This window comes from Ambystoma mexicanum, chromosome 1q (assembly GCF_040938575.1).
Source record: "Ambystoma mexicanum isolate Mex_15411 chromosome 1q, UKY_AmexF1_1, whole genome shotgun sequence".
Classification (NCBI taxonomy): domain Eukaryota; kingdom Metazoa; phylum Chordata; class Amphibia; order Caudata; family Ambystomatidae; genus Ambystoma; species Ambystoma mexicanum.
The window spans coordinates 461,496,872-461,523,793 of NC_090922.1; the positions used below are offsets into that span (position 1 = coordinate 461,496,872).

The following is a 26,922-nucleotide window of genomic DNA, read 5'->3' on the forward strand; positions in this document are numbered from 1 at the left end:
TAATATGAAATGAACTATGTCAAGTTGTCCAAATATGAAACATTGTAGAAATGCACCCAACACAACATGAAGTAGTGTAATTTAAACATTGGTATTCATGCCAAACAATGCAAAATAAGAAGCCATAAATCAAAAAGAGAAATGAAGAGAGGGGGCATAAAGGGGGTGGGGATAAGGGAAGAAAAGACACAAGAAATTATTCATATTTTTTTAAACATTAGAACACATATAATTCAACAAAATTTGTTCTTGAAATATGTATGCACAGTAACATATATGGTAACTGTTGCGCATAACCACATCCTTACTGGCAAAGTTTTCAACTGAAAAGTACCTGATAGATTGGCGTCAAAGTACTAGATGTGCGCAAATTCCCGCGCAAGATACGGTTGTGTATTCTACTCCAACTTAATGAGATATTCAATGGTGGCAGGAATCTAAAAACAAATCATACTCATATTGTTTTGTCTGTTGAATTAGAAACGCCAAGGATCACTAGTATTTGAACTTAATATGAAAATTAAATGTTCAACGTTTACCTACCCGTATTTTAGGTAGGTTGCTAGCACAGTTGTAATACAGGGATATGATTCCATTCAATGCGTTTGCCATTGCCCCTTTACTTACAAGTTGACTGCAAAAGAGAGACTGCGGAAAATATATGTCTATCTGTAGCGTGGGTAATTCCCCTTGTAAGATAAAGTACAAATTGCCGTTACTGCTATGTAACTAGAATATATTTACTCAAGTGTTGGCTACAGAAACTCACCAAGTCACTGCTTCAATGCAAACTACTGGCGAAGTGCATGCCGTGTGGCCGGTCGTACGTTCGAAGAATGAGAGCGTTGGCTGCAATAGCCTATAACAGCCCAGAAAAGCTAAAACCTCTCTGGTCACATGATCCAAGTATTGCGACGTTGCCTAGCAACATAGGGTTGCTCCAAAACAGCTTGTCCCAAAGATCGTAATATCGATTACGACCCAGGCGGTAAGGGGTTAACGGCGCCGTAAAAGGTGTTGGCGCCGTTAAACCCTTATCGCCTAATTACGACGTCCCTTTGAGGGTCCTGACCTTAGCGGCTGGTTTTACCAGCCGTTAAGGAAGGAACCAGTGAAGGGACCTTCGAGGTAATTACGGTACTGCAATTTGCGGTACCGTAATTACCGCCTTCCCCATTCCCATTGAGCCCTATGGGGGCAAAAATGGGAATGGGGAAGGGCCAATGGTGAATGGGGAATTACCGTCCCACCAACCTTGGAATGGGGCGGTAATTCCGCCATTCACCATGGCGGAGTTGGTAAAATACCGGCGTCAACCATGGCGCTAATAGCGCCATGGTTAACGCCGGGGTCGTAATGAGGCCCAAAGTGAACTTGTAACCACAACGGTATACACTAAGGGGGTCATTACGACCCTGGCGTTAACCATGGCGCCATTAGCGCCATGGTTGACGCCGGTATTATACCCACTCCGCCATGGTGAATGGCGGAATTACCGCCCCATTCCAAGGTTGGCGGGGCGGTAATTCCCCATTCACCATTGGCCCTTCCCCATTCCCATTTTTGCCCCAATAGGGCTCAATGGGAATGGGGAAGGTGGTAATTATGGTACCGCAAATTACGGTACTGTAATTACCTCGAAAGTCCCTTTGCGGGTTCCTTCCTTAACGGCTAGTAAAACCAGCCGTTCAGGTCGGGACCCGCAAAGGGACCTCGTAATTAGGCGGTAAGGGTTTAATGGCGCTGACACCTTTTACGGTGCCGTTAACCCCTTACCGCCTGGGTCGTAATGAGGCCCTTATTGTGCTATGTATGTGCTGGTAAATAACGGCTTCGTGTTGGTGTGCCTGCTATTTCATATCAATAGGCGTCGTTGTCCAATCCTAATAGAGTACTTGTAATGTGACCAGGTGTTACCTGGTACCACTTCCTTGTTCTAGTACGAAGCATCCCATATTTCAACGCAAAGATATTAAATGCAATCACCAGCCGTAATGGTAACGCATACTCAAAAATAAAGTTGTCGCTAAATAGCAGTTCAATGCGGTCCCCGCCATTACAGTGAGACATTCAGTTTGATAGATAAATGAGTTGAAAAATGAATGTATCTATTGAATATTAGTCGCTTGGGTATTTACACAACAATAAGCTGATGCCGGTCATCCATAAAATGTGAGTTTGTTCGATCACACAATTGGTAATATCAAATGTCAAACATATTAAGCCGTGCCTAGTTAAACATGCTAAGGTCGTATTAATTGATGTGTGTGCTGCATTGGTATCTACTTGTACTATAACGGCCTATAAGGGGGTCTACATTGAAGGGTGAACTAGTTGAATGTGCACATAAAGACCACTCGTAAGTGATGATAATACTCATCTAGATATGATTGAGAGTTAAGCTAATTAGGTGGGCATCTAGTAATGGGCAAACAAAGTGCTATTGGGCAAATGATTGGCAAAGAAGTATTATTGACAATATGTTTTGAGAAATTACCCTTTTTGCTTTCACTGCTGCTGCACACCTGACAATTATCAAACATTTCAGGATATATATATTATTCCTATTTATATTGGGAGGTGTGCGCACGTCCAACTCAAGGATAATTTTTCAATTCACACTTACACTACCCTCATAGCAATGGCTCACTCCAAGATGAGCTATTTAGAGGGCTTTGTAGTAAAGGTCCAGGAGCGGTTTGATGAGGAAGCAGAAACATCTTTAAACTGGCAAAATCGCCTATGCGACTTAGCAAGGAGAGAAAAGTTGGATAAGTCAACTTTGATGGCAGCCGTACTCGAAGACTGCAAATGGATGCAGAGCAACTTTAAAGATTTGCAAGGAGCGATGGAAGGGCAGGCAATGAAGTGAGTGCGAGCTCTGATGGCAGGAGAAAGGAAGGGAATGGTGCAAAAACCCAGTAGAAGGGTGGGAAGCATAAGGAAATGCCTGGCCCGGGAGGCAATGAAGAATGGTCAAGGGGACCTGAAGGGGGGCCTACTAATAACAGTCTTATCGAGGAATATGAGGAAAACGCTGCATATAAACTGCACAAAGATCATTCCCTGGCCCCTTGAGAAATTACCCTTGAAGCAAATGTTTTTTTCGATATTCCAAAGTTTTGGTTCGATAGGGGGGAGATTGGGAACCCAGGGTAAAGTACCCCGACAAGATTTAAAAAAATCAAAAAACATGAAAAAAGGAGGAAAGTGAAAGTCAAATGGGTCACAGGCATTTTTGAGAAACTTGAGAACTCCCCCACCCATTCTGGAAGCCCCAAATGTGAAGGGCCAAAAAAAAGGACGCTCTTGGAGAAATCAGCACATTGCAAAGAACGAAGGATCTAACTATGCCATCAGTAGCAAGCCAGGAGCAGAGTCTACGGGAACTCTAGAGACTGAGGCAATGTCAGACTCATGTTTGAGTGACCTGGTGGAAATAATTCGAGGAGAGGAAGTGGCTGAGGAGTGGGGAAATGTTGATCATCAGATTCTGCAGATTTCGAAGGTCTGGCTGTCCAAACCCCTGGCAGATGACCTACAAACTGGGAAAGCTATACATAGTGATGTGAGGATTTCCCAGTTCACGACCTTAGAAGAAAAGTGGCTAAGCATCGGTAAAAGATCAAGGGTCGGACAAGAGGTGACTACCAGACAGGCGGAACCAAAGGGCTCTATGGTAGCAAAAGACAATCAGAAGTGCAATAGGAACAATGAAGTTGGAAGGAACCGTGATGCACCGAAATGTGAGAAACCAATGTGTGTCTCGGTGAGATCAGAATGGAATAATAAGAGGGAATCTAACCGAGTATATCTAGAACACCTGACACCTGCAGACAATGATCTGATTCTAAATCGGCGGAATGTGATGATTCTGCTGCACCATATTCCAAGATTAAGAACAATCACTACAGACGATATTCAAGTCGTCCAGTTTGTTGATGAGCGACATGTAGATTGATTTATTCTACATTTGGCATCTAAGGCTTTAAAATCAACGATATTGGAACTCAGTAATTATATGTTTCCATTGGACTTTGAGTTCAGTAATTGTGCAGACAGACTCACAGCTGAACTACATCTATCGTCCCACCCCATTCCAAAAGAATACTAGCCCTAGGTTAAAGAGGGTTTTGCCCCCACCACTCTGAAGGGTGTAGACTCGGAAGGGCAAAGCATCAAGTCACAAGCCTTCCAGACATTTACAGTGACGATCGGAAATCAAGCAGCAAGGGAGCACCAGTCGGCAGGTGGGCAGAAACCCCGGCTTGACGGGGGAAACGCCCAAAGTTGGGACTGGCTGGCAGCAGCTTTGGTGGGGCCACGTAACCATTAGAACCAGAAAAGGGAGGGAAGGAAAGCCTCCAGTTAGGCTCCTGGAACACAAGAGGATTTGTGGACCTGTTTGAAAAGGAGAATTTGGGCCTGCATCACTTTGATCTTATTTCCCTTCAGGAGACTTGGTTGAGGGCCAAACCTATCTGTGTAGGGTACACCATCCAAAAGGGACATTTAGGGCGCCCCTTATAGGGCCTGCTGTCACTCGTCAAAAGGGTAATTGAATCCTTAATTCCTCTCCGTACATCCAGAAGGTAAGACTTGAACGACACTGCCCCGGTCATAAAAAAAAACAGCAATTGTCCTCTTAAATGTGTACTGGAGCATGAGCATGCCATCTGATTGTGCTTTTGTCTCGTTAATAGAGGATGCTCGTATGACTGGAGAGAACACATCAAATAATGATATGTGGTGATTTCAATCTACATTACCTGGATGCTTTGGGTGAGGTGAGGGATGAAGCAATGTTGGTGGAAAAAGAGCTATTATTGCTCAATGGAGCTGCTTCCCAAGATTTAATTATGTTGAATGGGCAGACAAGGGGGGACATGCCAGAGCCAGTCACCTGAAGATGAGGTGTTTTGAGAGCCTGCCTGGACTACTGCTTTCTATCAGATGGCATCGCTGACTCAATAGTAAAAATGTTGATCTTAAGGTTGAAATCAAGCGATCATGATTTGATGGCAATCGGTTGCGAAATGGCAGGATGTCGTAGGGTGGAAGTATTGCTAATTCAGTTGAGTTAACCGGGGACCAGAACAGACTCATGATAAAACCGTCGGAAATCCCGAATATGATGGCACGTTTTGTACAATACGTGTCGGATTATCCGAACGAAGTAGAATAGGTTTTGATTCTGAGAAATGATAAGGAAAAAACAGGAGCTTTGAGAAGACCAGACTGTAACGCTCACCTGATTCCCGCAGAGGCGCCGGTCTTGACTGGGTGAATGCCGTATCTTCAAAGGTGATGTGTAACACACGGTTGGCTCTTTGGGCTGGACCTCTGTGCACTGTATGTCTGACTCGAAGAGTAAGATGTCTTAGGTAAGTGAACGCCGAGCTCTCCATCTGCCTCGGGGCAGGGTGCCGTAACCAGTTTCTTCACTGGATAAGGGTGCAGGCCTCTTGACCTCAGAGGACTGCTGTCCGTCGTTAACTGCACGAACGGTAAGTTCTGGGCACTTCAAATGTCTTAAAAGTCTTTTGTAATGATATCTCTTGTTTTGCATGGTTCCGGCGATGGCGGATGGCGGGCTGATGAGAGTTGAGGATCGAACCCGCGTGAGGAATAGAAGCGCCTGGAAGCACGTAAGTAAGCGCTTGTAGCCTGCTTCACGATGCGCACTAACTGTCCCTTTTATCTTGCAGGTACAAGTTCAGAGCTTTAGAGAAGCTGAAGGGTGCTGGAATACCCACTGGATTCGGCGTGGGAAGGAGTAATGGCACGTGAGTAATAAAGTTGCCCAATGTCTTTAAACGCACCTTCTTTTGTCCTTCAGATGCGGGATGCAGCGCCGAAGGCCTCCGGAGCGTGCGAAGAGCTGGTAAGCTTTTGTCTTTCAGATGCCGGAATGCAGTGCAAAGACCTCCGGAGCATGCGAAGAGTAGGTAAGCCTTTGTCTTTCAGATGCCGGAATGCAGCGCGAGGCGTTGGTGACAGCCGATGGACCAGGTAAGAGATGCGCTGCCACTGAAGACCGTAGTGCTAACCTGTTCTTTCTTTGTCTTTACAGGTGCTGCTGAAGACTGGATTCCAGGATGGTAAGCATTTGTTCCCTTAGGCCCAGGATCAGAAGCAGAAGACACGATGAGCGTTCTGCTGCAGAGAATGCAGAATAACGCAAAGCAAGATTCATCCATCGGGTGTGGTTTAAATAGCCTCCTGTAGTGCTTAGGTGTCTCCTTCCACAGCCACGCCTATGTAAGAAAAGAGTTCCTGCTTTCCAGAAGAGTTCCAGTGTTCTGAACCTAGGGAGTGGCTCCTGCCCCACCCAACAGGAAAAGTAGTCCCAAACAGAAGAGGATCAGGGGTTCAACTGGCAGGTAAGTAAGCAGCATGGTCTGCTGCAGGTAAGTCCACCCAAGCATTATGAGCCCGGCGCTTCCAGCGCTGGGACTGGGCATCTTTATGAGCCTGGTGCCACTGGCGTCAGGACAGGGTCCAGAAGATCCCAATTGGGACTGGCTGGCACTCGGAACTGGGGTTATGGGTCTGCTTCCAAGGGAGTCGGGCAAGTCCTGATCTTTTGGAAGCAGAGATCATGACAGCACCCCCCCTCAAGGACCCTCCCAAACCGGGCTTCTCCGGGGGTTTGGGCTTGTTAGGAAATGTTCGATGAAATCTTTTGATTAGACGAGGCGCGTGGACATATTCTGCAGATTCCCAGGATCTTTCTTGGGGACCGTAGCCTTTCCAGTCAATCAGGTAAAATAGTTTAGATTTGGAGATCTTGGAATCCAGGATGCTTTTGACTTCAAACTCGAGTTCTCCATCAACTAGAATAGGTTTTGGAGATGTAGTTAGTCGGGTTTGAGGTTGCACGGGTTTTAATAGAGAGACGTGGAAGACGGGATGTATCTTCATGTGGGGGGGCAAGTGCAACTTGACCGCTACTGGATTTACTATGGCAGTGATGGAATAGGGACCAAGGTATCTTGGGTTGAATGTGCGTGGTCCTTTTAGAGGTAGATATTTGGTGGATAACCAGACTTGATCTCCTACTTGATATTGGGGGGCTTCTTTCCGATGTTGGTCTGCTCCTTTCTTGTATTGTTCTTTTGCCCTTTGAAGGTGAGAAACGGCTTCCTTAAAGGCTTGAGTGATTGTAGAATGCAGGTGGTCTACTGCTGGTGTTCCAAGATCTTGGAGTGGATCCAACTCTGAGGTTCGAGGGTGACTACCGTATAAAAGAAAAAACGGGGTCTTCCCAGTTCCCGAGTGGACAGAGTTATTGTAGGCATATTCGGCTATCCAAAGGATATCTTTCCAAGTTTTTTCAGTTTGTTGTAGCATGCAGCTCAAATACTGTTCCAGAGTTTGATTGGTCCTCTCGGTTTGTCCGTCGGTTTGAGGGTGGTGGCTGGTTGAAAGTCTCACATCAATTTGAGCCGACTGACAGCAACTTCGCCAAAAATGAGAAATAAATTGACTACCTCGATCCGAAATTAGAACTGAAGGAAAACCATGCAGTCGGACGATGTTTTCAAGAAATTCTCGGGCCAGAGTTGCTGCTGTTGGTAAGCCTTTGAGTGGAATGAAATGCGCCATCTTGGAGAATAGTTCCACGATTACTAGGATCGTATTGTAGCCGGAGCATGGAGGTAGATCGTTGATGAAGTCCATAGAAAGCGTATGCCAAGGGCGAGGCGGGATGTCAATAGGGCGTAAGAGGCCGGCTGGTTTTTTCTTTTGACTCTTGTTTTGAGCGCATACTCCACAGGACATTATAAAGTCTCTGATATCTTTTTTCCAAGACGGCCACCAGAAGTAGCGCTTGATCTTTTCCGAGGTCTTGGTCATACCGGGATGTCCTTCCATTAAAGAATCGTGATAACAAGAGATTACCTTTTTCTGTAAATCTCTGCTGGGCAGGTATAACCGTTCTTGGAAATATAATAGGTTGTCCTTCACCGTAAAGTCCTTTCCCTGCAGATGCCAATTCTGTATGTCTGCTGGAGTTACCAGTAGCCTGGCTTTATCCTTAACTTCCTCTATGGATTGTGTGGCGATTACACCTAGAATTCTTTGTTCGGGAATGATAGGTACAGGTTTAGGATTGATCAAATGTTCTTCCACTCCCATCCGAGAAAGGGCATCAGCTTTACCGTTTTTTGTACCAGGTCGATAGGTAATTATGAAGTCAAACTCGGCAAAGAATAGTGCCCAACGGAGTTGCCTAGAGGATTGAGCTTTTGCGGTTTTCAAATATTGCAGGTTTCGGTGATCTGTAATCACAGTAACGGTGTGTCGGGCCCCCAGAAGATAATGCCGCCAAGCCTTAAAGGCAGACTTGATAGCTAGAAGTTCCTTATCAGTAATAGTGTAATTGATTTCAGGAGGCGAGAATTTGCGGGACCAAAATGCCACGGGATGCAACTGATTGGTTACTGGGTCCTTTTGTGATAGAACTGCCCCCATGGCAAGGCTCAAAGCATCAGTTTCAACGATGTGGGGGAGTTCTGGGCGAGGATGTTTTAAGATCGGTGCAGAGATAAATCTAGTCTTCAAATTCTGGAAAGCTTGTTCCGCCTCGGTAGACCATTCAAAACGTTTGTTTTTCTTTAACAAGGTGGTGATGGGCTGGACTATTCGAGAGAATTCGGGGATAAACCTGCGGTAAAAGTTAGCGAAGCCTAACATGCTTTGAACACCTTTTACGGACGATGGCGATGGCCATTTGAGAATTGCATCGACCTTCTTTGAATCCATACGCACTCTGCTAGGTGATAATATGAATCCCAAGAATTCAACTTCAGTCACGTTGAAAACACATTTTTCCAACTTAGCGAAAAGTTTGTGTTGACGCAATCTCTCGAGGACCATTTTCACGTGTTTCCGATGTTCAGTTTCCGATGAAGAATAAACGAGGATGTCGTCAATGTAAACAACAACACACACATCTATGAGCTCTCTGAGGACATTGTTCATAAAATATTGAAAGGCGGCCGGGGCATTGCAAAGTCCGAAGGGCATGACCTGATATTCAAATAGCCCATACTTGGTGCGGAAGGCCGTCTTCCATTCATCGCCCTCTTTTACTCGTACCAAGTGGTAGGCTCCTCTAAGATCCAGCTTTGTATATATGCATGCTTTTCTGACTTGGTCCAGGAGTTCAGGGATCAAAGGTAACGGATATCTATTCTTAACGGTGATCTGGTTCAGGGCGCGATAATCTATACAAGTTCTAAGGTCCCCTTCTTTTTTTGGAACGAAAAACAAAGCTGAGGAAGCAGGGGACTTGGAAGGACGAATAAACCCATTCGCTAGGTATTGATCCAGGTATTGTCGGAGGTGAAGATTCTCAGGCTCGGTGAGGGCATAAATTCTACTACAAGGAGGAGTAGATCCAGGTATCAGGTCTATCTAGCAGTCATAAGACCTATGAGGAGGTAGAGAGTTAGCCTGATCCTTCCGGAAAACATCTTGGAATTCTAGGTATTCAGGAGGTAACTGAGGAGCCTCCGAGGAAATTGCTGCCAGTGCAACACCAGGTCGAGGGTGACAAGTAGAGACACATTCTGGAAACTGAACCGTTCTTGCTCGCCAATCGATCTGAGGATTGTGCTTCTCTAACCAAGGAATTCCTAGAATAATCTGGAACTGAGGGGCCTTGATCACATCGAACACAATCTTCTCATGGTGTCCATCTTGACTTACTAGCGTCACTTCTTGGGTGGTATGCGTTACTGGTTCGGAGGCTATCTCCGTACCATCCACCGTAGTAATGACGTCCTTTACAGCCTTTGGACAAAGAGTCAGATTCATCCTCAAAACCATTTCATGATCCACATAATTGCCGATGGCACCGCTGTCGACGTAAGCTTCAATCACATGTAATCGATCTGGATGTTCAGGGCTAATGAGGACCATAGGTATCACGAAATGCGAGGTCACGGAACTGGTTTTAACGCTCGGCAAGAGGACCTCTATTCTTGTCGGGCGAGGTTGTTTCCCTGCTCAGAGTTTGTGACCCTGGTAACTGCAGCTCCTACTGCCTTCTTGGCTGGTTTCACTAGACAGTCTCGAAGAAAGTGCCCCGAGTTTCCGCAATAGAGGCATAATTGCAGCTGTTTTCTCCTTTCCCGCTCCTTTTGTGTTAGTGGTCCTTTCAGGCCCCCTATTTGCATGGGTTCCCCGGAGTCTACTCCTTTGGTAGGAGTTGGTGGTTTGGAAAATACTCGAGCATCAAACTTGGAACGATCGGCCTTCCTGTTCTGCAGTCTGTGGTCAATTTGAACGACTAAGTCAATATAGTCCGAACAGTCTTGCGGGGGATTCACTACTTGGGCTAACACATCTTTGAGCTCTCCACGTAGACCTCTATAAAACAGCGTAATCCTTTTGTCCTCAGGCCATCGAGTTTCCACTATCAGTCTGTTGAAAGATGCAATATAAGCCAAAAGGTCTTGATTACCCTGTCGCAATGAAAGGAGCTCATTGTCCAAGGCCTGCCCCTGTGAATGTCTTGCAAACAGTTTTTCCATACTGAGCTGAAAAGCTTGAAAATCATGGAGGACCGGATCATCTTGATTAACTAGAGGGATCGACCAGTCTGCCGCATTGCCACTAAGGTACGAAAGCACGAAAGCTACCTTAGCTTGATCAGTTGGAAAGGCTGCTGGCCGGCATAAGAAGTGCAACCGGCACTGATTAATAAATACTGCAAACCTCTTTGGGTCACCAGAAAATCGTTCGGGCGGAGCCAGAGGTACATTCCCAGGTAGGTTGATCTGCACTGGGTTCGTAGAGGGTGTTGAAGGAAGATTTGCCCCTGATGCGGGTAACGGAGTTTGTCCGGCTTGTGACTGTAGCAATTGTCTAGCGAGATCGTCTGTTCGCTCCTTGGAAATAATCAGTTCCCTTCTTAGAGCATTCGTTTCCTGACGGGCTGCATGCACTTCTGCTCTTAGTTCCCCAAGTAACTGGGCTAGCTGATCGGTATCCGAGGTTTCCATAGCGCCTGGGTGGGAGTTTTGCGATAGGCTTTGCGTTCTGTAACGCTCACCTGATTCCCGCAGAGGCGCCGGTCTTGACTGGGTGAATGCCGTATCTTCAAAGGTGATGTGTAACACACGGTTGGCTCTTTGGGCTGGACCTCTGTGCACTGTATGTCTGACTCGAAGAGTAAGATGTCTTAGGTAAGTGAACGCCGAGCTCTCCATCTGCCTCGGGGCAGGGTGCCGTAATCAGTTTCTTCACTGGATAAGGGTGCAGGCCTCTTGACCTCAGAGGACTGCTGTCCGTCGTTAACTGCACGAACGGTAAGTTCTGGGCACTTCAAATGTCTTAAAAGTCTTTTGTAATGATATCTCTTGTTTTGCAGGGTTCCGGCAATGGCGGATGGCGGGCTGATGAGAGTTGAGGATCGAACCCGCGTGAGGAATAGAAGCGCCTGGAAGCACGTAAGTAAGCGCTTGTAGCCTGCTTCACGATGCGCACTAACTGTCCCTTTTATCTTGCAGGTACAAGTTCGGAGCTTTAGAGAAGCTGAAGGGTGCTGGAATACCCACTGGATTCGGCGTGGGAAGGAGTAATGGCACATAAGTAATAAAGTTGCCCAATGTCTTTAAACGCACCTTCTTTTGTCTTTCAGATGCGGGATGCAGCGCCGAAGGCCTCCGGAGCGTGCGAAGAGCTGGTAAGCTTTTGTCTTTCAGATGCCGGAATGCAGTGCAAAGACCTCCGGAGCATGCGAAGAGTAGGTAAGCCTTTGTCTTTCAGATGCCGGAATGCAGCGCGAGGCGTTGGTGACAGCCAATGGACCAGGTAAGAGATGCGCTGCCACTGAAGACCGTAGTGCTAACCTGTTCTTTCTTTGTCTTTACAGGTGCTGCTGAAGTCTGGATTCCAGGATGGTAAGCCTTTGTTCCCTTAGGCCCAGGATCAGAAGCAGAAGACACGATGAGCGTTCTGCTGCAGAGAATGCAGAATAACGCAAAGCAAGATTCATCCATCGGGTGTGGTTTAAATAGCCTCCTGTAGTGCTTAGGTGTCTCCTTCCACAGCCACGCCTAGTTCCTGCTTTCCAGAAGAGTTCCAGTGTTCTGAACCTAGGGAGTGGCTCCTGCCCCACCAACAGGAAAAGTAGTCCCAAACAGAAGAGGATCAGGGGTTCAACTGGCAGGTAAGTAAGCAGCATGGTCTGCTGCAGGTAAGTCCACCCAAGCATTATGAGCCCGGCGCTTCCAGCGCTGGGACTGGGCATCTTTATGAGCCTGGTGCCACTGGCGCCAGGACAGGGTCCAGAAGGTCCCAATTGGGACTGGCTGGCACTCGGAATCGGGGTTATGGGTCTGCTTCCAAGGGAGTCGGGCAAGTCCTGATCTTTTGGAAGCAGAGATCATGACACAGACTTCCACCTAGTCCATGTCACCAATAAAGCAATAAAGAGGTGGGGCTGGCTAAGAACAAATTAAGAGCTGATATCAGGAATTTAAGGAAAGCAAATGCGCCCAACATGCTTAATCAAATCAAAAAAAGGAAACAGCAAAAAGGAAACATAAATATCGAAACTAGCTCTTAGCATCCAGGGCGAAAAGATTGCAGCTGGATGCTGAGCCGATGCTGAGAGCAGTGTTTAAGGAGAATACAGGAAACCTTTGGAGCCTGCTGAACAATGGTGGTGGTCTTGACCGGGCCCTCATGATCAGTCAGGCCCCTGAGGAATAGTGGATTTACTTTTACACTAAGGTGTTTGAGATGAGGGAGTCCAAATCCCAGTAAAAATACAGAGAATTGGTGGGAACCTGGACAATTAGCATAGATCGGGAAGACATCAGGTTGATGATTGGAGGACTGAGTACATGAGTACATCTAGAACAGCAGGCCCCAATGGCCTGGCTAATCATATGCTAAAAGAAAATGTGGAGTTTTGGACTGATTTTGCAGTGAGAGTTTTATTCCCAGGTCTTGGCTACATAACAGATCCCAGAGTCATGGAGAGAGGCAGTCGTAGTGCCTATTTTCAAGAAGGAAGACCGGGAAGATGCTTAGAATTATCACCCAATTGCCCTTCTCAACTCCTTGGAAAAGCTATTTGCAACAATCCTATTGCGAGACCTAAACATTCGGGCACAGGAGGTAGACTGCCTTGATCCTTGCCAGACTGGATTTGTGAAATGGGTTGGTACTACCCTCAACCTGTTCCTGCTCAATCTCCTGAAGCTGTGATCCATTGAGATGAGGTCAAACATCTATCTTGGGTTCATGGATCTTGAACAAGCATTTGATGGAGTGAGCAGGGACAGACTCTGAGCTAAACAGATAGGAAGAAATTGCCCTGATGGCCTGATGGAAGTGGTTCCGGTGCTATTCACAGATACCTCGATTCATGTTAGATTGTTACCGCAGGGCACCCTTTCTGCACAAATTCTTACGTTTAGGGGACTTAAGCAAAGCTGCTCGCTAGCCCCAATTTTGTTCAATCAATATATGGCTGATCTGGGAGACTCTCAGAAGTCTTTCCAGTCTTTCACCCCGAAAATCAATGGCACTCAGGTGCCATGGGTCCTAAATGTGGACCACTTATTCTTTACTGACCAAACGCATGTCGGGTTTCAGCGCAGGCTAACCACCTTCCAATTGTATCTGGAGGCAAATGGACTTCAATTAAATGCTAAAAAATCTAAGTTCTTAGTGATGTCGTCAGCTCAAAGAAAGCAAAGTGGGTTGTACCAATGGGCCATAGGAGGGGAGCGCCTAGAGATTGTCGAAACAATAATATACCTGGGAGCCGTAGTAAATAGGAATGTTAATGACCAGACACATCTTAGGAAACTCTGGGCCAAGGTTAACATTTAGCGGCACAAGGAAGAGAAGGAGACCTGCATAGGAGATATGGGACCTTCTCAATGCTTCATATGATTGCATTTTGCAAACAAATGGTCATACAGATTCTAACATTTGGGGCTGAAGCTATGCTGAGCCTATCATGAAAAGATTGGGGCCTTTTATACGGCCATTTTTGATGAAAGGTCCTAAGACTACCAAACTCTCAGTCAGTGGTGGACATCCAAATCGAATTTGGGCTACAATCTATGGAGTCAATTGTTAAATGGAAGACAATATCCCTGTTTAGGAAAAGTGTGACCCGCAATAATATACCCCCATCTGAAATTCTGAGAGAGACCAAAAATTGGTGGACAAATGGCTGGGGATTTAGATGGAGAAATGTGCAGCCATTCTCAGGCACAGTGATATTCCCCTAGAAATACTGATAGGGAACCCGATGAAGCCATAAAAGGAAACCTCATGAGAGATATTGGATCCTCACTCAAGAACCTAGAAAGGATAATAAACTAGTCTTGGGAATAGATCGTGGGAATAATTTACTAAACCAAATTCGCAGGTATCTGCAAAAGTTTCCTTCGGCCCACTATCGGGATATATTTATGAAAACGCACCTCGATATCCTGCCGACAAGAGAGGTTCAGCTGTTGAGGAAACAATTGGGGAAGCGAATGCAGTTTGCAGACACTGTGGTGTAAGATGGGGGTATTGAATCACTATTCCATCTGGTGGTGACACGCAGGGCTCTGACGGATCTAAGGTCTCGCTATTTGGGAGTTTTCATTGATCAGTCAAAATCATTATCAGCTGGTGAATGGTGGGATATTTTGTAATGGGGGAAAGATAAGCTTGGTCCTAGCTGGTATGACACTTGTAAAATGCATCTTTTTAAAAGAGTAATGGGGTAAGGTTTTAAAGAGGATGATATGATTGTAACTGTGTAGTTTTGTTTTAAGCAGATGTATGATCAATAATGATTCAGCAATTAATTGCAATGGAGTTGTTTTGTAATTGTAAAATGTTTACGTAAATTCTTGTAATTGTAAAAGGTTTACATAAATTCAAAATAAACTATATACAATAAAAAAAGGTTGTTTGACCTAACACCCATTTAAGACCTTGGTTTCCATCATAATCCCTCTCTCTTTAACCTCAGATTTAGCAAGTTCCTCTCCACTTATTTTCACATCTGGAACATTAGGCAAATTCTTCCATAGCTTTCCTTTTTCTCATGTATCAGTGCCATTTTGGCCATTGGACAGTTATGGCAATGAGCTTTAACTTGGATTTCTTAAGGGCCTCCTGTGTCAGCTATAGATTATTCACTGTGGTGCCAACGCCTAATTACCATCTCTCCTTGACAGACACATATTTCACTTTCGTTGCTTTCACTACTTTGAGTAATGAATACATATTTTATTTTGTTTAAATTTCTTTATATTTCTTGTCACTATTTTTGCTAGTGTGATCCATCATTTCTGGTTTTCGACTTTTGGCATGAATGTTCTCGTCAGACACCTCACACTTCCAGTCACTTTGCATTTTGCATCTCTAAATTCTCGAGTTCACAGAAATGGGATACCACATTTTCTCCTTTGCAGATGTCATTTACTGGAATGCTCTATTGTTGAAGCTGCAGTCTACTAGCAAATGTTCAATCTTCAGACATAACCTTAAGCATATACCTCTCACCTACGCCTTTGAATATGTTTCAGCATTCTCTTCTCCATTTTCAAGCATAGCAGCAAAAAACCACTTGCGGTGTATGTGCACTCTATAAATAGAATAACATATAGAATATCAACAGCGATAATCTACAAAGAGCATGGACATTCCTGTAGTTACTTGGCCATCATCTGAAAACACATACAAGAGTTTAAGGCACTAATAGGAAATCATCCATGAGTCCCTGGTGACACACTCTGATTGAGGGCTTGACTGTAACCACTGAGAGCCTTCTTGCACACTCTGATTGAGGATATAACTATGTGCCCATTAATTGATCGAAGCAGAAAAGTTGACACTGAAAGATATTATTCATAATCCAAAGACATATCTATCTATGTAAGGAAGCTTCAGAGCAACTGGGATTCTACTTCGCATGAAGGTTTGGGTGGGTTTCTTCCATCCAGATTTTCCACAGTAAGTTCCTCGTTAAATGCTCCTTCAAAGACAGATAAGAAAGACTTTCTGAAAATATCTTTGAAGTCTCTGCCCATGAAGACATACAGAATGGGGTTGAGGCAGCTGTTGAAATAGGCCAAACTGGTTGCTAGAGCCTCAGCTACTACACCTACATTGAGGAACCAATATGGTGGATAATCAATATAAAAATCCAGTAACGGTAAGACATGGAACGGAAACCAAGAGATGAAGAACAGAACAATGATAGTGATGATGATCATGTAAGGCCGGCTGGATGTACTTTGGTGCTTTCTGTTCTTAATCTTTAAAGCAATGGCCCCATAGCAAATGATGATAATTATGAATGGGACCACAAACATGGACACAAATCTCGTAATGATCATGACCTTGTAGCGCATAATCCCGATGAAATCCACATCCTCTTCTTGAATCCCATATGTGCCAAAGCAGTATGTGACATTTATATCCCGAAAAGGTACAGCTTCATAAAAGGCTGGGTAGGGAGAGCTGAGGATGACTGCAAACAGCCAAGTAGCAAATGCAATCATACATGCCAGGCTGGGAGTTCGGTGGTTCCTTGACCAAACTGGATAAAGCACAGAAACACAGCGGTCTATACTTATGACAACAAGGATGGAGATGCTTGTCAGCATGTTCAGGTATAATATTGTGTTGGTTATCTTGCAGAGAATGTCTCCAAATGGCCAATAATGCTCCATCACCATCGGCACAATGTGAAGGGGAAGGAAGATGTCAAAGATGAAGTCAGCGATGGCCAAGTTCAAGAACCAGATGACATTGACCGTCCTGGTCATCTTAAAGATGCCGACCCAAATCACAAATCCATTGCCTGTGATCCCTAGAATGCAAGTAATGGAGAAGGACACAACGGTGAAGAAGTTCCATCGTGCAATTAGGTTTGTGTACTGATGGCTGTCTGTGTCCTGTTGAAGGGTAAAGGTAGCGGTTTCGGGATTTGTTGTGTTTGCCATATAAGAAGACAGCACACCCGTGACATTTTCCATCATCATCATCCAACTGTGTCTCCTGAAGAAAATTGTCTACAGTCAGTTTTTAAACCATTTTCTTTAAGAACAAACAAAAACACACAACAAAATGCAAAAGACATCATTTTCAAAGTATAAACGTATGAAACTACTACATGCACGTAAAATCTGCCCAAAACATGCTATTCAACCCCGACAGAACCAAACCGAGAGAGAAACTAGACATCATGTGGAATCTAGAAAGTATATTTCAGAAGAAAAAACAATGATGATGCAAAATTAGCAAGTGGCCAGTTTCAGAACACAGGATGATTTTTGAAAAATGGATGCGAATGTAATTTTATATTGCGTCAATCAGTATTGACTCTATTGTGTGTCTTTTCTCTCCCTACCTATGTCCCTCTCTTTCTGTTTTCTCTCTCATTACTATTATTCATGGCCAATGAGCTAGTGTGAACAAAACACATTCCTTGTGACCACGTCAATTATAAATAATTTCTAACAATGTCTTTGTATCTATCTATCTATCTATCTATCTATCTATCTATCTATCTATCTATCTATCTATCTATCTATCTATCTATCTATCTGTCTGTCTGTCTGTCTATCTATCTATCCATTTATTTTTCTATCTTTCTATCTTTCTTGTCTCTAAAGTTTTATTTGAGAGATCTCATTTAATTTTAATGGAAAGTATGCCAACAGACATGTATGATGAAAACTTTAATAGAGATCAATTTGCATAATACGGATTTTGGAGAAAAAAAAAGTCTAGTACCTCTTGTAGTTGTATTGCCATCCAGCAGTGTGCATTCAAATATGTTCAAACACATTATGGGCATTGTGTTCTGATCTAAATTGGGAATCCCTAGTGTGGAGAATCCAATGGGATTCCCCCCAGGATCCTGGTCTGGAACCCTTCTCATATGGCCAGGGCAAGGCAGGCGCTCTCTGATCCCGACCCTGGGGGTGGTGTACTGCAGGAGGATCACATGAGGGGGAAATCAGGCTGGGAAGACTGGGAGGAACCCCTTCTTAACTTTCCCCTTGACCCTACACTTCTGATGGCCTTTTACCAAATCAGGAAAGTAAAAAGTCCTAATGTTCCTAAAAGGGACTACAAGTCCCAGAATCCCTCAGGGACTGTGAAGAAAAAGCATGCTAAAGAGGCATGCAAGAGTAGAGATCAGGCAGGCAAGCCTAATAGCCTATGGTAAGGTCAGACAATTAAGTTTGAGGGTGTGCACCTAAAGCCAATTAGTCCACCTGAGGGGTTTAAAAGGTTGCTGCAGGAGGGAGCAACAGAGAGAATCTGTAGCAGGTGGTGAAAGGTCGGCAATGGCAGTAGGAGAAGAAGAAGAACAGGAGGCTGGCAGTTCAAAAGGAATTGTGACCACAGAAGGGGCGCCAGAGTAAAGGAAGAGCAGATTTCACCTGCAGGCTCTGAGTTGGTCCTGTGCTCATAAACCCTGTTTGTCTGTAGCGTCATCGGAAGAGACTGGAAGAAGCTGGCAGTCTTTCCAGGTGTGCCTAATTGTTGTGAATGCAGTGCTAAAGTCCTGTGTTTTACCTGAGGCCCATGTGCAGAAGCAAGCCCTGGTAAGCTGTAAAGAGGAAGACTCTCCTTTAGTGAGGCCCGATCCGAGACACCCGTACTGAGGAGAGGTGTGGATCCTGAGAGTGCCTGTGGTAGCAGTAGCAGAGGAAGCAAAGTTGGGAAGTGGAAGAAACCCGCAGCCTCTGTAATTCTGGAGCCGGTAAATTAAGTGCCGTACTCCAAAGAAGTAGACACTCGTTGCTGGTAACTGTAACCAGCTGAGGTTCACTTGCGTAGAAGGTAAAGCTAGCAAACTCATTCGTAGTTGTGGGAAGTCTTGTTAAACAAAGGGAAATGTATCACGTGCTTATCCTGCAAACGCTGAAGTGCTCACCTGTGTAGAAAGTCTTTATTTTCCCATTCTTACACTAAATCATTAACTGGAAAATGTGCATACCTCCTAGTAATAGGGAGAACGGTAGTATTTATGACTTAACAAGCTGTAGCAGACTTTACTAAATGGTTACAAGAATATCTCACTTCAGAGAGGCTGCATATGAATTACTGTGTTTCCCGATCATTGTCATAATCAATTGCTGTTTACATTAAAGGGAATGCAAGTAGCAAGTTGGAGTTTACCATCAAGAACCAATCGTGTATGCCTATATTTGATTTCGAAGTAAACCTTAACTCGTGTAACACTCTACATTTAATTGTTGCAGAAGTTGCTGAACTTTTAAGTAGAAAAAGCTTTGCCCAAGCCAGTAGACAGAACCTTCTGGAGAGGAAACTAGCCCAAATAAGAACTGAGGTTTGTTGTCTTGAAGTTGTTGAAGCTAATACTACCCCAGTGTCCTCTGATACAAGGGTGACAATGTTATATAAGACTGGGAGAGTAGTATGACAGCTTTGGGGTAAACCCTGGAGGCACCGAGACGCTGTAAAGCTGGGGAAGGGAGCTGGCTGCGTGTAACAAGAAATACATATACACCTGTAAAGCTGAAACGGTGGCAGTTAGAAGTTAAAGCAGATTTTGTGGCAGCTGCAAGATTAAGAGGAAAGGCAACAAGACTGCCCTTTCTTGTAGTAGTGGAACAAAGAGTGCCTTTCCAATGTGTAGAGGTCAGAGTGTTGCTTAAGTTGACTAAAACATTTCCACAATATCAAGTCGCAGCATTAGAGAATAGAACTGTGGTTGGCTAGAATTTTGTCAGAACATTCATATGTTGATGAAGTTGAAGAAGAAGCAGTCTGTGTGACAGGGAAACCTGCTCTTGCAGTAACATTGGCAGGAGGAACTTGCCACGAGGAGAGCAACTCCCTTAAGAGACGCATCCTAACAAATTGCATTCAAGACGCTACAGAAAAGCAAAGTTGTTATCAAAGTGGAAGTGGTACTTTTGTTTTGAACATTATCCAGGATTACCATTGGTGCACTTGTCTTTATAGAACTCATAAAAGGGGGCTTTTCATCCAAAGGAGAAGAAACTCTTACCTGTGTATTTTTGTTTGGGTGACTTTTTGTTTCTTTGGCACATTTCAAGAACTAATTTAAGACTTTGGTTTTTCTTGAGAGAAGTTGATTTTGGACATTTCTGGGGGAGCGGAATCTGCCCAGAACAAGCAAAAGTCATCCAAGACCGTGTTGATTTGGTGAACTTTTGTTTATGTTGCTTATGCTTTACATTGTTTGATTGTTTAGTGTTGGTTTGGTTTGATTGTTGAGCCCTGGTGCTCTCTAGGCTTCACTACTGCAATAGCCTTGTCCTGAATCTACCTTCTTCCACTTTACAACCTCTCTAGCTAATCCATAATAGGTAGGGCAACAAGACTTATTCTTGTCCTTAAGCCCAGGGACCACATTTCTCCTGCCCTAAAAACTCTTCACTGGCTCCTGGTTGCGCCACATATTAAATTCAAATCCCTCTGCATCATCCACAAGGCTGTCTGGGGCTTGGGACCATGCTATCCTCAACTTTCTATTAATAAACACTCTCCCTCTAGACCTCTACGGTCCTCTGGCACCAACTCTCTGTGTGGAAAGTATTTCGCTAAACAGAGGGCCGGTGTCTTATCCTTCTCTTCGTCCCTCCTCTGCTAATCTCACAGTCACTGTGATTAGTGGCCAGAGTCCTTATGTATCCCTCAGGGACCTGGCCTCCCATACCCAATCGCCCCAGTCTCTGTCTACCTCTCAGCACTTGCCTTAGCACCCACCAGCCTCAATCCTGTAGGCCTGCACTCACTACCCTATGCGGCCCAAGCCCGCATAGCACTTGCATTATTATGCTCACCCACAAGCACAGACATTCCAGCACTTCCCCTCACCCCACACTTCCCCTCTTCTTACTGCACTTGCAGGTTCTGAATACTCACAAGGTATAGTCCGTTTGACTTTACCTACCACTGTATTCATAGTTTTTCAATCCCATGTTTCCTCTCTGTTGCCCTGTGGGCGCTTTGAAACAGAATTGACTTACTGTATAAGTGCCTAACAAATGCACAATAAAATACATTTAAAAAAGGAGACAGAGGAAGGATCAACATCATTGTGTAAATACATTGTGTAAATACATGGGCTAGTGTTAGCAGATTTTGTCTTCAGCTCAGTTATAGCCTTGTGGTAGTATGGATACCGCATTGGAGCATATGTGTAAAGCGCTTGTGCAATATAAGGAAAATATTTTGAAGTATCATAAGGAATGGGTTCAGGGGACTGTGGGTAAACTCTTTAAACCATGATACGAAGAGGGTACGGATGACAAGAATGTATTGGAACATTTGGATACGTATTTGTTGTCAACCTATAAGGGGAAACAGTTGAAAAATAGGCATACACGATTTATGAAAAATGTTTGTGGAAGAAAGAAGTGTACCAGTTAGTACCGTGACAGACAGAAAAAAACAGCCCCACCACCTCGGTATGGGTCCTACTCCCTGCAGCCTGCCATAGGGCACACCACCCTTCAGTTTTCTCCACCAATCGAAGATGGGAAACATCAGCAAAACCTAGGGACACCACCAGAGACCCACTGATTTTGAAAATGAGAATAATGCTCACTAACAATTAGAGGCAACATTACAAAAGACAGCGCATAAGCTGGCACACGCAGTGCATGGCCAAAATCGACAGCAGGAGCGGGGGGGGCAGTGCACTACAAAAGGTACAGACCAATGGAGGACAAGACAGATTCTTTTTAAGATCAATAGTAAAGTTATCCAAGATCCCCAAATCCCTGTAGCTCAGATGGCCTCAAATGAGACAACGCTCACCTTAGGGGCTTCTACTGTGGGTTTTCAAGATAGGAATGAACACAGCACTGTTGCAGCTTATGATTCAGTATATACAGAGAGAGAATTAGAGGAGGATGAGGATGAGTGGAATTCAGATACTTCAGAGGAGGTAATGCCATGGAGGAACCACAGGTCTGCCGAATGGTCTCTGCAAAAAAATCAGAAGAGAGGGAGGGATCACCCCTAAAGAACTGGGAATGCAGTTCCTGCTGTTACAGAAGAGACTGGTGTTTCCTCATTATGTGCCTTGGCCCCACATGGATTGGGTAAACCTTATATACACATTTCCCTCCCTTACAGCAGGAGCTGGCAAGTTGATTTACGCCCTTGAGAAGTGTTTGGATGATCGATGTTGGTCTTAATGTAGAAAAGAGGTTTACATTGTGTGCGCCATATTTGTGACTGGGCTGGACATGATGTTAGCTCAATGTTGCAATCTGGTATGTATGTAGTATAATTAATGAGAATGGAATGAGTTACTATTAGTGCTATTTTGTGTTTAGGTGATTCATTTTAGATTTTGCATACATGTAGCAACATAATGACAATCATGAGGATACAGTATGAATACAATGAATTTGTATGGCATGCAATGTAGCATCTACATATGGGAAGTGAGGAGCTTTATATGTGCATGCGAGATAAAAGATTCATGGATGGTTAAACCACTGTGAGGGATGCAGTAGTCTTGGAATCATGTACACAAACATATGCATACAGGGGTTATCAGGGAAATGTGTTTGGGACCTTTGTGGAACAGGGGGCACGTAGTGAATACATGGGAAGGTTGAATACCGCCAGTCCCTCATAGCTGGGGTTTTCTGTAGGCCGCAGACACCAAGGTTGGTGAGATAAACTTTGCTTGACCAGGAGAGTTGGTTCACCGAGGTCAAATGATTAGGGAAGGCATCTAAGTGCATTCTACCAGCTGTAATAGTATCAAATGGTCAGGACTAAATGATGTGCTAGTGGGTCATAGGCTTACAACCTGGTGCTGTAGTGGAAAAGAGATATAGGGCCTCAATATAAGTGTGCCGGTCCGGGAACAACGGTGCCGGTAAGCTTACCAGCAATGTTGTTTCCGGACCGGCACACTATGGGTTTGCCTGCCAGAGTGGCTGTGCACGACAAGTCTGACCCTGCCGGGCACAGTGGTCATGGTACGTAAAGCCATCACGGTAGCACCGGCTCGGTTAACAATGGTGCTGGTCCTTCCGTGGTCCCCATTCCCATAGAGTCCAATAGGACTCTATGGGAATGGGGACTTACAGTTTACCGGCACCTGTAATCCCTGGTCTCACCGGGAAGTCAGGCGCTGGTAAATAATTACGGGTACAGCGGCAACCGGTTGGTAGCACTGGCACGGTTACCCCCAGACCCTTAGGGCCTCATTATAAGTGTGCCGGTCCAGAAACAACAGTCCCGGTAGGCTTACTGGCACTGCTGGTTCTGGACAGGCACACCTAGGGGTTTGCCTGCTGGAGCCACTGTGCCCGATAGGTCTGACCGTACCGGGCACAGTAGTCACGGTAGGCAAAGCTGTCACAGAGACACTGGCACTGTTAACAATAGCGACAGTGCTTCTGTGGTCCCCATTCCTATAGAGTCATGGGGATTTACAATTTACCAGCAGCAGCCTTCACGGGCCACCGAGGTTGTAATCCCCCCGGTGTTACCGGGGAATTCAGGTGCCGGTAAACAATTACGGGTCCGTCAGTAACCTGCTGGTAGCACCGACACAGTTACTGCCAGATCCGTAATGAGGCCCATAATCTTCCTGAGAACATGGGAGCTTGTTACTCAGTGACCAGAGAAGTCCGGCCACATGGCAGGGTCAGCTTGGGGCCAGTTAATTAACCAGGTGCAAGAGGTGCTTAAGGGCAGAATCGGTAAATGGTTTGTAGGTTTCAATTAGTTTATCCAGAAGATATGCTAGATGCCATATGGTCTGAAATGGTAGTAGCAATAGATTAGCGTAAAATGAGAAATACCAGGGATGCCAGCATGTCTGGATGGATAAGATGTGTATCATTGGTTCAAAAGAAACTTGATTATTTCTCTCCTTCCTGATATTGATGAATTGTTCTTGTAAAAGCCATGTGCATCACAATGGGGTTAGAGGTCCCCAACCAGATGGAACTTGTTAATAAATTAGAATTGTTGTAGGTGAATATGTAGTCATGTGATGATGTTGATACCTACTATGAAAAGAGCCCAAAATGGGTTGTACTTGTAAATAGTAAAGTATGTTAAAGGGGGTAGTTTTAAGGTGAAAGTGTCAAATAAGAGTGTGGGAATTTAGGGGTATTAGATTTCCTTGTATAGGGATAGCCAATCATATTTGGGCGGATGACTTTGAAACGAATATGGGGGATTGTACAAAAATTTGCAATAATGTATAAAAAGTGTAACATTGGTGTGGTTCATGGATAATTGGGTTAGTTCTGTCTCTGAGGAGTTATCTAGCCTCTCCTGCCGGTTTATATACAATAAATGTGCTTTACTGATAAACGTGCACTCACTTTTTGAAAGGTGGACTTATTTTGAGTAGAGAGATCTGAGGTTTGCCGCAACAGAAGCATACAGCAGGCATCACCTTAGCTGTGGGGGATATAAAGAGTTTGTTTGCCTCCCTGCTTGGGTGGCAGGGGACGCAATATTGAAAAAGGCTGGGCACGGAAGGGTACATTGAGCAACACTGCACACAATGGCACTAGTGTTAACAACTGTTGAGCGCAAGTGTGCAAAATGTTGAGGAGCATGTACCACACGAGAGCTAACATTAATTCTATCATGGCTCACACGATTAAGGTAGATGAGGATCGCACAAGTCCTATACAACAGGTATAGGAGATGTGGCGGTTAGAGACAGGGGAGGCATGGGACAAAAATATCACAATTTGTTATCATGTACTGCGCAAGGGCCTCCCCCCAGAAGTACAAGCAGATTTTAGTAAGGAGGTTGAAATAGAAGTGAAATCATGGTCCAAAATACAGACGCACATAATCCATTAATGTAGGTAGTAACAGGAGAAGAACAAGGATTGGGCAGAGCAAGCTGAGAGGGCAGAAGCAAAGCTGGTACAGAAGAAATTAGCAAAGCTGAACTTAGAAGGTGTGGTAATAATCAGCACTACAGAAGGTCTACCCGAGCACAACCCTGTGCAGGGTTAGGCAGAGGGACATAGAGACGTTATAAGGGACATGGGAGATTTCTACAGAGGACAAACAAGCTTCCAGAGGGGAGAGATTTGGAGGAATGAGACTCTGATTGGCGTTGCAGTGTTGCTCCTCTGGTAGGATGGGCCATTTTGCACGATAGTGTAGAACCAGGCCGGACATACCCTTCCATCCTAACGTCCCAGCATATCACTGCCCCTTTAACCATCAGCCCTGAATTGCCCCACCGTATTCCTCGAGCCCCAAAACACAGCAGAAAATACAACCCCAGGCAGCACATTTCACCCAGCACTGGCTCAGCTGTCACCTGCCCAGCTCTGGGATATGAAATTATTGCCACAGTCAGTCACTACACATGGGCAAGTGTAATAGGGTGCAACCCTTTCCCGCTCCCAGGATTGAATGGTCACACTCAATAGAACAGCCCACAGGGAGCACTGGCCTGTCCGGTACTATCAGTAACTACCAACCCGGAAGAGGAGCCTCGAGTAGGAGTGACATTCTCTAATTTTAGTCAACACAGGGTCTACTAATTCCTGCATTAAGCAAGGCAAGTTCCCTCTGTCGGACACAATAATGGACATGCAACGGTTTATTGGGGCTTTCATAGCAGTTCCTTTTACTGAAGACTTACCTCTCACTACAGTAATGCAAGAGTTTTCAACCCCTCTATTGTATTCACAACACTCCCCAGTTAAACTCCTAGGTAGGCATATCATGAGCAAGTTGAATATGACCATTTAGTTTTCAGTGGATGACACATGTCCTCATTCCAATAATGGCATCCAGAAATAAGGGTGCCAGTCTCAACGTACTGGCACCCTTTCCGGACCGCCATACTACAAAAATGCCGGTAGGGGCCACAGATCCCCCGGCAGGCCTGACCTGCTGGGTTTTCAGGCCGCTTCCTGCATGTCTCTCACTGAAGCATCAGCACCATTAGCAACAGTGCCGATGCTTCAGTAACCCCTTTTCCATGGAGTCCTTTCAGACTCCATGGAAACAGGGATTTACTGGTTTCGCCACCTGCTGTAATATCCCGGTGGACTACTAAAACTTAGAAGAAGCATTCCATTTACCATTTACTTGGTCCTTCAAGTTCAATCTCAGCACCTTCCCCTGCACATTTGTCTTCAAGTCACATTCTCTCACCCCATTGTCAAGGACCTATGTCCTCCGATCTCTTAAATTTTGTAAGTTTTTTTGTACCAAAAGTGCATTGCTTTCCCTGTGATTTCTACAAATAATTAAATAAAACTAATTTTAAAAAAACATCAGTCGACCTCAGCTAACTACATAATGTCACCTGGTGATGACACATGAATCCACTAATATTCACTATTTTGCTCGTGTCTTTTATGGCTAGAGAAGCGCTGCCATGCAGTAATGTAGATAACAGAACATATATCACAACAATACAACAGCAAGTGCTTGACCAAGTGAAAATGGCTGGACAAACTAATGTGCAAACTTACCTTGGGTGAATTCAGGTGTCTACTGTTTGGCTTCTTCTGTCCAGTGACTACTATTCTGATTTCTTGATGGCAACTTTCCCAAATGCAGTTGGAAATCTTATTTGTTTGCTGCAAAGGAAAACAATACATTAACATAACATCACTGGCTGGTAGCAAACAGTCCCATTCTACCTGGCTGAATACAAACTTTCCCCTGCTGGCAGAGAATTAAACCCCAGCTATCAAGTTCCCTTTCATCAATGGTTGAGGAAGAGCAGCCATTCAGGGACTTCAAGCAAATGCTCAAAATAATGTCACATGGTAAAGGCGGTGTCTTTTTAAACATGCCTTTGCAATATGAACTTACCTTGGGTGAGTTTGGATGCCTCGTGTTTGGCCTCTAGGTCCATTGACTACTATTCTGATTGCTTGATGGTGACAACCTTCGCAAATCCAG

The 26,922-nt window shown here is 44.8% G+C and overlaps 1 protein-coding gene and 1 long non-coding RNA gene across 2 annotated transcripts; both read right to left on the minus strand.

The window, feature by feature from the left end:
• Positions 1–245: 245 nt before the first annotated feature.
• On the minus strand, positions 246–26,922 carry LOC138528676 (uncharacterized). The gene is made up of 3 exons (XR_011284202.1): positions 26,833–26,922; positions 26,487–26,594; positions 246–437 (listed from the first exon to the last, which is right to left on the minus strand). It is a non-coding gene; the product is annotated as an uncharacterized lncRNA (long non-coding RNA).
• On the minus strand, positions 15,924–17,024 carry LOC138522841 (chemerin-like receptor 1). Its single transcript, XM_069635407.1, has one exon. The coding sequence runs from the start codon at positions 17,022–17,024 to the stop codon at positions 15,924–15,926; it is 1,101 nt and encodes a 366-aa protein (XP_069491508.1).